This window comes from Rhinolophus sinicus, chromosome 3, assembly GCF_057876585.1.
Source record: "Rhinolophus sinicus isolate RSI-liver-muscle chromosome 3, RSI-T2T, whole genome shotgun sequence".
Taxonomy (NCBI): Eukaryota; Metazoa; Chordata; class Mammalia; order Chiroptera; family Rhinolophidae; genus Rhinolophus; species Rhinolophus sinicus.
The window spans coordinates 68,245,446-68,257,146 of NC_142503.1; the positions used below are offsets into that span (position 1 = coordinate 68,245,446).

Genomic DNA, 11,701 nt, shown 5'->3' on the forward strand with positions numbered 1-11,701 from the left:
TTATCATCATCATGATTTATAGTTGAAGAAACTTGTCCAGGGTCATTTAATACTATCAGACAGCCCTGGAGCAAAAATTTAAAGTCAGTTTTGTCTGACCGTAATATCCCTGCTATTCTCCTGCATACTTTCACTCAATGTAATGAGCTTAATAGCATTAAAATTAAAGAAAAAATACATTAAAACACACACTGGCTAATTTGTGTACTTTTAAGAACAGTGACTAAGAAAATCGAATTTCCTCATTTATTTCTTGCTGCAAACCACATTTTTACCAACCCTTTCTGAGGAAGCTACATAAAGCATTGCTTAATCTTTACGTCCCACATACATTATATCTGGTTAGACAGAACTATGCCTGTGGTGCACTTGAATGCCCCATCAGAGCATTTCCTTTTATTTTATACATGAAGATAAATAGGGATAATCACAATTAATAGTCCATCAAGAAATAATCCTGACATTACAAGTAGAGCACATAACACAGCGAAATCAGTATTTTAGCAAATAATTAAGACAAAAAAACAAAAGTAAAATATCAAAGCATTTGCTACTATTTCTGAATATGCTTCTCATTTTAGCTTCCTTTTTCACATTGCAAATTTTTCAGATCCCAAATCTTACCCATAAAGATCATTTATAGTAAGTAATTTTTGCCTCTGATATCTTAATGCACTTCTTCCTGATTCAGTAGCCAAAAAAAGAAAATGCCCCATCATACTTTAGGCAAAGTTTATGGAAAATGTGCAGAGTACCCCAAACTGCTTTTATCTGCCATTACCTACTCTTATTGCCTTCTGTGGAAAGACAAGTCATCAGTCTCCTAATATGCCTCCATTGAAGGGATCCATTCATTCATTAATCTATTTGACAACTCAATAAACATTTCTTGACTACCTACTATACATCCCATGTTGTTCAACATACTGGCCATAATGAAGTTTCTAAATCCAACAAGACCTTTCAAAAGCATATAACTTAGACATAAGAAAGCATCGAAGAGACTTTCCCACAGCCTGTTCACTGAAACACTAACCTGGAGGAGAAAATGTAAAGTGAGCAGTGGAACAGGGTTAAAACGGACAAGGATAACATGGAGTCCCTTGGTCAATAAGTTCAGAACTCTACGTATCATTTACCTAGCTAAAGATTCACAAAATGCATTCACGTGTACAGTGGTGCAATAGAGACACCTCTTTAACTTTCATTTTTTTCTCAAACTCATTGAGCCATGGAACCCATTTTTAACACACTCTTAATACCTTCAGAAATTAAGCTTTGCAGATCACATTTTGGGAAAGGTTGAAAAATATTCTCTTGATCAAGGCCATGGATTTTTTAAAAGTCTACCTATCTGCAAACTACAAGTGTGAGAAGAATTGAGTTTGTGCTAACATCTCATTGACACACGCTTTCCTACTTATTTTTCGCTGTGAGTTTCCTCCTTCAGGAGTTTGGTCATATGAATTTCATCAAAACTGGCTACGTTAAGGTACCTAGTATTTCATAATGGTTGTGAAACTCCTATTATAAAGGAAGATATAAAGCAATAGTACAGAAATGGAAGAAAAAAAAACCTTTCTTTATATGCTCAGAGTTGAAATTTTACAAAATAATTAAACACTAAACTGGACATGTATTTTCCAAAATGGACTGATAAGATAACCTGAGTAATTTTTTTTTAATATTAATTTGAGTCCTACTCTAGACTTACTGAATCAGGATCTCCAGGGTAATTCATATTATCTAGGAAGTTTGGGTAAGACTGAAGTGCCTCTGATATTTAAAATCATAATAATTAAATCTGGAGCACTGACTAGCTCTACCTCTTTTATTGTGTGCGTTAAATTTAAAAATGTTTTTGAACAATTTGTTTTATACACAAATTATATCTTCTAAGATACACCATTATAACTTCTAACCTAAGAAATCACCTCTCCTCTTTATTCACTTCAGTAAAAATAAAACTAAAATATAAGAAAAATAAAAGTTATTTCCATAAGGAAGAAGTAATATCAAGAAGGAAGAACACTCACAGGCCAAGCAAAATTAAAGCATCCTGTATTGAATTAGTGGTTGAAAAACTCAAGATTCTTGGCACTGTCTTCTCCAATCTAGGCAAGCAACCCATTACCAAAAAAAAAACAAAAAAACAAAAAACAAAAAAACAATCCTTAAGCATACAAGATAAAAGACAAAACAGTAAATAAAAATTAAGTCCAATTTCGAGTTATGCTCTAATTATTTTCCTAATTAACTTTTTTAAGTAGTCATCTTGCATAACCAAAGTCCTTTTGGGCAGAATTCTCTACCTGAAATACCAACCTACAGCATTAGAAATTCAGTGCTGACGCAAGTGGAAAGTGTTGTGTTGAGCGCTACATTTTTATTTTATTTTATTTTATTTTATTTTTTTGAGAGAAAGACATAGAAAAATGAAACAAGAAAATAGTGCAACTTAGGAAAAGTTATTCAAATATTGGTCAATAAAGGAAAAGAGCTATATTGGATTTAGTAATTACTTCTCTACAATTCCTAAGTATCTATTAATTTAACTAACGACTAATCACCGCCAGCCCAAAGTCTCAAAGAGAGAAAAGATTATTTTGCTCTTCTCATTTTCCATAAACTTTGCCTAAAGTATGATGGGGCATTTTCTTTTTTTGGCTACTGAATCAGGAAGAAGTGTGTTAACATTAAATTAACACTCATCCAAAAGAAATTAAGTGTGAGGGTGAAAACAAAATGTTATGTGGTAAAGATTTATTTATTTATTACATTTTTAAATATTTAAAAGATATTAAAATATGTTGTGTTATGTTAATGTTATGTTTAAATATATCAAAAGTGCTAAATATGATTTATTTGAAAATGCTTATCAGTATTCTATTTTCAGGTTAAAACATGCAAAATTTAGGCCTTAGAAGAATTTATTTTTCTTAATTTTAATTCTTCCATTTTTGGATCCAATAACAACCAGCAAAACTTCAGTTTCATAAATGTTTTTATCCCCATTCAAAGTTAGATAACCACTTCTAATCCTTAGGTCTCAAAAGCTTTCCTTAAAAAAATAGTTTCCCAAACCTACTTAAATTTATTTTTTACAGGATAGAAAATTCAAACTGTTTCCAAACACACTTTTCTACCTTTTGCTAACTCCTAACCTCCTTTTGTGTTATTCTCACACCTGTGGAAATTATACATGCTTATCATATTTCACATTTTGTTTCCTTCAACTTACCAACTATATAATACCTTACTTTCACCTCCTCTTGCAGAGATTATCTCATCCAAACTGAGCCCTGACTTTGATTTCCCTCAAATTCAAAAACAAAAGCACCAACAACAACAAAAAAACACAGGGAGTATGCTAATTCTCTAAATGTCATTTTCAAATCAAAATACATGTATAATTTCAATGAATAAAATAACTTCTTAATGTTATTCTCTTCAGGCTATTTATATTGTGTTACATAAGAAGAGTATACATTTCTTTGCTTCTAATTTATTTACAGGAAGCTTTCAACTCTTTGTTTACTTTTCTCATATTAATGTCCAGTTTTGCTTGGACAAACAATTCAGATTTTTGGTTACAGGATCCCATTTGTGAAGTGGATTAATTCGCTTGAGCAGAAAAGTTATTATGTTTTAAAGAAAGCACACACCATTATAACTGGCTATTTGAAATTGGGGAAGAAGTGGTTTAAATTCATAAAAATATTGAAATTATTTGATATTGTAAAAAGAAAACCTATTATGAGTAATAAAATTTGAAAAACATTAAACACAACGTAAAAACTAATTTTAGCTGTTACTGATCTGTATGTAATCACTATTAAATCACATCCCCTCTTGTCCTAAAGGTTTTACCTTATTTTTAAAAAAGGAGGGCTTTTTAAACATTCCTTATGTTTCTAAATGTCTGAGTACTTTTAGATATGTAATGCAATTCCAGTCCTGAGTTTTATATCTGTCATTTTGTAAATACCTACACATATACATAAACACACCACAATGGTATTTTATGAAAGGAAACTTTCATATAAAAAAAAATGAGTGTAAAAATTCAAAATAGCAGCTAAGCACTTCTTACATAGACTGTGGGAGAGTAGCTATTATAGTACGTCCCTTCCTAAAAGTCGATGTGACATTAGAATGAGGAAGCCCATCAAACCCAGTATGTGTACTTCTGGGGATGAAGACTAAAGAATGACTTGATCAAATATATGGTGATGGAAGGAGAACTGACTCTGGGTGGTGAACACACAATGGGATTTATAGATGATGTAATACAGAATTGTACACCTGAAATCTATGTAATTTTACTAACAATTGTCACCCCAATAAATTTTTTAAAAAAAGAAAAAAGAATGACTTGCACATTCACATAAAACATATATATTCTACATATATAAAACATATATACTGCCACGTTGGATATAGATCATGCAGTTCATACTTAAGTCCAAACCTGAATTCTTGATTTCCACTCCCAATTCTGTCCGACCTAGCCTTCCATATTCTAGTAAACGGCTCCAGTTGTTCAAGACTAATAGCAAGGAGTCATTATTCAATCCTCCTTCACAATCAATCCACTAGAAAGTCTTATCTCTTTTTCCTTTAAAATACATTGAAAATCAGTCACTCCTCTAGATGTCCACTGCTACCAGTCCAGTTCCAACCACCTTTATCTCTCACCTGAACTACAGGAAAAACCTCCTGAGTGATTTCCTCCCATAATCTTGTACCTCAGAGACAACAGAAGCCAAAATGATCATTTTAAAAACAGAAATAAGATCATGCACGTCCCTGTGTAAAACTTTCTCATACTTCCCATTGCACTTAATGGAAAATCCAAGGGTCTCATGGATCTACCTGCCTCTCCACGCTTATCCCGTGCCATGTTCTGTCATCTGGCCAAAACTGACAACCTCTAGAACCTAGCAAGCTCTTTATTGCTCCAAAGTCCTAGATCATGTTTTTCTCCAGCCTGGAAAGCATCTTCCAAAGCTAACTTCCCATTATCCAGTTATTATCAAAATAGCCTTCCCTTTGCCCTTTTGTATGCTATTTGCCCTTTTGTATACTATTACTTCATACTATTTAGTACTTTCATACACTCACCTCAATCTTCAATTACCTTGTTTATTAATTTTGTATTTCATCCCACTAATAAGTACATAAAATCCTGATAGCACGAAAATGTTTCACTGCTATTATCTCAGTAGCATGTATAGTTCCTATCAATAAATATTCATTGTATGAATGACAAACTAACATAAGAGCAACTGAGTGCTTTCATTTGCTACAGATAAGCTATTACTTAAGTTATGAGTCTTAGAGTAAAAACTTTACAGATCAGTCAATACCTCAATCTAATCTACTTCACCTAACATAATAAAAAATATCGATAAGAATTTGGTGAAAACTTGCATAGTATACAATAATATGCAAAAAGTATCTGATCTCGCTTCAAAATCTTCTTGGCTTCAGTCTGGCCACAAACACACACCTTACTATATGGCCATTTACCTTTGGGAATCATAAATTGTTCAACATGGAATATCATAAGGTGTGTATGGCAAGAGATGAAACTAGGAAGATTGCTGAGGACAGGTCAGACTTTTGTACTGGAATAGGTGATTCTGTTTTAGAAAGCCAGAGATGTGTTATCAGAGTTTGTATACACTATATGAACAAGGGGGGCATCTGATCAACTACAAGAGTGAGGGATTCGATCAACTACAACAGTAAACTCCTAAGTGCTAGTAACACAATAACATTTTTACCATCATAGAATCAGTGTCATGTCTCTTGTATGACAAACTCAAATTTACATTTTTCCTAACTGTTAAGATTTCAAAGGTGTTAAACTAAAGCCTATGAGCCGTGTTCCTGAAACTACCCACAGTGAAATTTTGTGAACGTGGCCTTAACGAAATCTTGACCAATTTTAAATAATGTACTAGACTCAAAATAAGTGCTCTTTCCACCGATAACGTAGTCTATCTCATCATTCATTCCGAACTGTACCACATTTTAAAAACATCCTCTATTGGTCCACATGCTTGCATATTCTATTTTCATTTGCAAAATGAAGAATGCTTATGTAATGACTGTCCTCCTAAAACCATGCTGCATAATATATACTTTGTTATTGAAAATATTTTCCTATTTGTTATCATTCTATAGCTGGGAAATTGGTCTCGGGAAATGTTGACACTTTAATATTAATTTTCAGTATTAATTACCACAAATATAACAATATTAACTTTTTAAAAATAATATCTGCATTGCAGCAGGTCCCAATTCTCTTTTCTTCCTATTCTAAGCCTTTTCTTCATTTACCTAGACCCTCAAAGCTTCTGATTTTGTAGCCCTCTGGTTTTATTCTTTATTTGCCATTAAAAGTCCCAGGAAGGACAACAGAAATGCCAAGGTCTACTTTCACTAGCACATTCCTCTTGCTTTACCGTAATTGTTTTCCCATTAAAAATGATTCTTTGGTGGAAAAAAAAGTAGAAAATTAAATAATCAAGTTTCTTTTTGGAGCCTCAGAATAATGCTTCTTCATCTAACCAGAGCAACACGTTAGATAACTCACAAAGTTCCGTGTCTCTAAACTAGAGTCATAAGTAGAGCTAGCCTCAGTTCTTAGGAAAAGCTTCAGTTCTCACATAAATTTCACCTCTCTTTATCTCAAATCAGGAATCAACAAGTCCAGGTACAGAGCTGTAAGCACAGCAAATAAAACCACAAATGGAAAAACAATAGATCTCAGAACACCAATGACATCACATCTGCAAAGGAAAACAGGTCGTTACTTTAGGAGGAGGATTGTGTGTTATATGGGGAATGAGTATCAGAGGATTAAAAAGTTGGAGAACCAGTAAAGTGATGAATAATGAACAATTTGTCTCTGTAATCTCCTACTTCACACAATTCCCATCACAACAAAGCAGTGAGCCATGGAAGAGAATTAAGTCCTTACCCTACTTACCTGGACAAAGTGAGTTATAATATAGAGTTAATGGCCTAGTCTCAGTCATACTGCTTTTAAAGTAAAAGAGACAAACAAAACACAACAGACACTTACCTTCAAAAGGGGACCCCAATTGGTATTTTCCACTAAAAAATTTTGGCAATGAGAATACAAGTGCTCCCAGTCCTATCATAAAGGATGCAAATGCAAGCCATCTTGGTTTGTGTCCTCTTTCACCAGTGTATGATACAAATAAAGATAACAAGCAGAATGCGATATCATAGCTTGATGATATCAGGCCTGTCAGGGAACTCTTCATTTCATAGCGCTTCTCAATAGTGGAAATGCTAATATTTATTAGGCCATTTACTACAACACCTAAAAGAGAAAACAGGAAATTGATATGCATTAGTATAACTTTACCTTACAGATTATGATTATTAACACAGTGTACTAAAGCTTGGTTGTTTGTCCCTTTCGATATTTTTAAATGTACCAATTTTAGTACACGTGCTGCCGAAGTGAGCACTAAATATATCAATTTTAAAAGACTCAAATTTTCAAAGGTAGGCAACCCAAATATACTTCCTTATAAAGCAGTTTGCTTTTAAATTGAAAACTTGTGAATTTTCAAGTGTTCAATAAAATTGATTCTTAGCACATACTAAATTGTAGCTAACTTTATTTTTTTTTAAATGACAAACAAAAAACACTTAATCTGCTTATTAACTATGATGGAGTTATACAATGCAGGCAAGGAAAAGTTGAAAATTAAATTTTGACTGACAACAAAAATCCTGTCTAGATAGAATAAATTTACAGTTTAAACATTACTATAAAATAAAAATAAAAAGCATCTGATCAAATTATAAAGTTTTTAACTAGTTATGTAAGAGGATACCATGAATTGTTTTCATTCATTAATTGAGCTAAGATCTCCATAATGTCTTTAAATTTTGCTTTATTAAGCCTATAAACTGCAAGTACATTTCAAGAAAATTGAAGTTTTAGAAACCCTAAGATGAAAATGTCCTCATCCTCCAAATCAACTTCCCGAGACACTTGTCATACTGATTAAAAGTCAGTCATTAGAACTCATTGCCTTTATGATGAAACTTCTCTGAAAAAGTAAATTTGTAAACTGTTGTGGTAGAACTTTAAGCCTATGAATTCCAATGTGAATTTTATGCTACAAATGTTCCAAGAACTCTGCTTAAAAAAAAAAAAAAAGAAATTCCATAAAATACTGTAGTATGTCTATCATAAATGCTTGAAAGTAAGAAGCACTTTAAGAAATTAAAGAGAAATCCTGTTTATCTCTGAGAAATGTTGCATTCAGTAAACTCACTTGACAGGTTTTGTGGGTTTTCTCTCTCAATTAAACACCTATTACTATACCATGAAAATGGCCTTCCCAAGGATTATCTTTGAGAAACACTGTAATAATCTCAGTCATTCAAATTTAAACAATAATTAATTTACTGGGTCACTATCATCTCAGATTACGCTTCTTAAATCAGGGGCCTCTGGGTAGATGTTGCTCCAGGCTACATCTGACACATTTTTCTAAGAGTGCCAATTATATTTGATAATAAGGTTTAAAAAAATATTCTCTATTAAATGTAAAATTATGTATAATGGGATAATATAAAAATTTCAGAATATGTTTTAAGATAAAACAGAAGGCAAGAAGTTTTTTACTGTGTCCAACTTCTTTGAACTTCCCATTCCTTTGACACTGAGATGCTTCACAATCATGGATTTTGAACAACTAAGATCAAGACAGTGAGAGAAGATGAACTTTGGTGAGGACAAGAAAAGTGGAAAGAGAAATAACTCTTTAACACAAAACTACCTTTAGCAGAAGAGCTGCAAATGACATGCAATCAACAAATAAATACTTAGCACCAAACTTGTGCAAAGCAAGGGACATGAAATTCTTCTGAGACAGGAGCAGGAATAAGAACAGGAAGAATATATCTAGATTTATTCTTTTGTTAATCTTAGAAAAGAGCAGTTTCCAACCCCTCTCCAAATATTTCTTGGAATGCATTTCTTCTCATCAGTCATTGACTGCCTGCTTCCAAAATATCTTAAAAGACTGATGTAACCAAGAAATATCGACATACTATCAAATTCTAATCAACCTTCATCATGTCCTTCAAGATGCTCCACCAAAATGCCTACCCCTTCTCACTTTGTCTCGTTAGTGTAACTTCCCATTTTTTCCATTCCCTGCATTAGACACTACACCGCAGCAGCTTCACTATGCTTTCTTTCATGGGAGCCATTCTCTGTCTACCCTACCATTCGCTCCTCCAAACCTTAGATTGCAAATAAACCTGGACTTTATCAGTAACTTCCAATAAAACGTAAAAGAGATCCTTGAACAAAACAGATACCATAAAATTCTTGAAGTGTTTGAAAGACCTCACCCTTCAACAACGCCTGAAGCCTTTTTCTAATCTACTGGACTCCACTTGTTCCCACTACAACTCAAACTAAATATACTAAGAAAACATGAATGCTTACATCTTACCTACACTACACGTATTCAAATATTCAACAAGTTTCTCCTTGGAGAACCACCCTACCCTCACCTGCAAATGTATTAATCCTTCCGTTCGAGATAGTGTAAAGAAAAGAAAAAAAAATCCCTTTAATGGGTGGTTCAGCTAAATGCATGCTTTTGTCCTAAAGAATGGATTCCCCCAAGGCAAACCGTTCTCACAGAAAGGCTCCAGTAATTTCCACTTTCCTCGGAGGAATCGAATCTGCTAAACTGAGGTAGAGCACCCAAGAGGAAAGGCTGTATGGCAAGTATTCAATAGTTTTGCGATAAAGGAGAAGCTGAAATGTGGAAGTCTTAACCTAGTTGGTTAATGTCAGTGCGAGCACTTGCAAGTCCCCAGCCGGGGCCGCCAGGCAGGGCGCGTGGACCACCTGGCTCCCCGCGCACCGTCCCTCTTCTCCCCCGGCTCTCCGCGCCCCTCCACGCCCTCAGGCGGCCCACGCCCTCACCAGCTGGCATTGGATCTTACCTTGTGTGAGTGCCAAAAGGCAGTAGTGAACCAGAAACCCCTGGGGCGTGTTACAGAGCTGGAGACACTGGGGTTGGAAGTTCCCCCAACCGCAGGGCCCCTCCTCAAACTCAGGCAGCGACTCTGGTCCGGACCTCTCTCGGGAGCCAGCAGGTGTTGCTGCAGGCAGAGGTGGCTCCAATGACGTTGGGGGCTCCTGAGGTTCATGTGGCTGCAAATCCTCTCTCTGGGTATGGGGGGGCAAGGCAGAGACCTCGACGGAAGAGGGCGATGCAGAGAAACGGCGCGGGGTGTCTGGGCTGGAGTTGACGAAAGCCGGGTTCTCAATGCCTTTGCTGCGCTTCATGGTCAGGATGGGTTCTCTAAACTCCAGGGCGTCGGAGCAGCAAAAAACCAGGTCCCGCTCTGGCTCCTCCCCTGGGCAGGTGGCAGCGCCCCCGTGCGGGAAGACTCCCCGCCTCCCCGCCTTCTACGGTTCTGGCCGCCGCCGCCGTTGCTGCCGGAACGCTCCTCGGCGAGCTTGCTGCCTCCTGGCTGTGTAGTTAGCGGTGCTCCGCGCCTCACCTGTCGCGGCTGGAGCCAACCCGAAGGCTCGGCGTGGGCGAGCGGGTGCGCGGCGTGGGCGTGCTGCCTGGCCGCCGCCAGGTGATGCGCCCAGGGCTCTGCGCTGCGTCCGCAGCCCGCCGCGCTCCTTCGGGGAGCCCAGGGACTGGGAACCAAACAGAGGTTATAGGAGTCTGGTGGCGGTAAAGCTCCCCTTGGATGCTGGCAGGAAAGCTGTCAACAGAGTTGCATCGGGAGATCGTTCAAGAAAATATCCTGTAGTTCTCTTCCTTAGCTGCTTACCAAACCAGACTAGGTCTGGACTCCAAAAATCAAGCAGCCACAGGTACTCGATGAGCATTATGGTAAGACTTTTACCTGTCATCCTCCCTAAAAACGGAAATCCCGTCCAACCTAACCCCTCTTCCCCCAACACCACCGCATTAACATCACAACACTGGCACCTTTTTGGTTTTACTTCCCCAAAACTGAAGGAACAGAAATTAAGAAAATTTAAAAGCATATATATGATATTCTTTCTGCAGTATATTGCATATCTAAGATGAAGAAAATTGATAATCATGTAAATAATTCCCACCTGTGGAATAAATAAAAACACTTTAAAGAACTAAATACCAGTATGCAGTAGTAGTTACGGTTTATTCATACACTCACCAAAAAAAAAAAAAAAAAAATTATTTCCTGTGTGCCAAACACTGTTCTAGGCTCTGGCGATACAGTGTACATAAAAACTGACAAATACCCCTAGCCTTATGGTGCTTACATTCTAACAGGAGACAATGAGTAGTATATATAAATACATAGCACACTTGGTGGTGATAAGTGCTATGGAGAAAAGTAAAGCAAGGACAGGCTAGAAAGCATGTGTGTGGGAGGACGGAGAGGAAGATGATGCGATTTTAAATAGGATGGTCAGGGAAGACCCCGCTGAGAAGGTGACCTTTGAGCAATGACCTGAAGGAGGTAAGGAGGGAGGCTAGCATGTTGGGGAAATAGTGGCTGGACAGCAGTGGGAGTCTGAAACCAGGAAAGGGGGACAGGTGAGGTGGGGGGAGAAGTGACTGGGGCCAGAACTTGTAGTTCCTTCATAGGACTTCGGTTTTTGTTGTGAGTG

The 11,701-nt window shown here is 36.5% G+C and overlaps 1 protein-coding gene across 1 annotated transcript in view; it reads right to left on the bottom strand.

The window, feature by feature from the left end:
• Positions 1 to 10,477, bottom strand: part of SLCO4C1 (solute carrier organic anion transporter family member 4C1) — a 51,667-nt gene extending 41,190 nt beyond the window's left edge. The window contains exons 1-2 of the mRNA XM_019727929.3: positions 10,024 to 10,477; positions 7,097 to 7,360 (exon numbers count right to left, since the gene is read on the bottom strand). Of these exons, the coding sequence (XP_019583488.3) occupies positions 7,097 to 7,360; positions 10,024 to 10,369 (610 nt within the window). The 5' untranslated portion in view covers positions 10,370 to 10,477. The remainder of the gene's footprint in view (positions 1 to 7,096; positions 7,361 to 10,023) is intronic.
• Between the last annotated feature and the right edge of the window lie 1,224 nt (positions 10,478 to 11,701).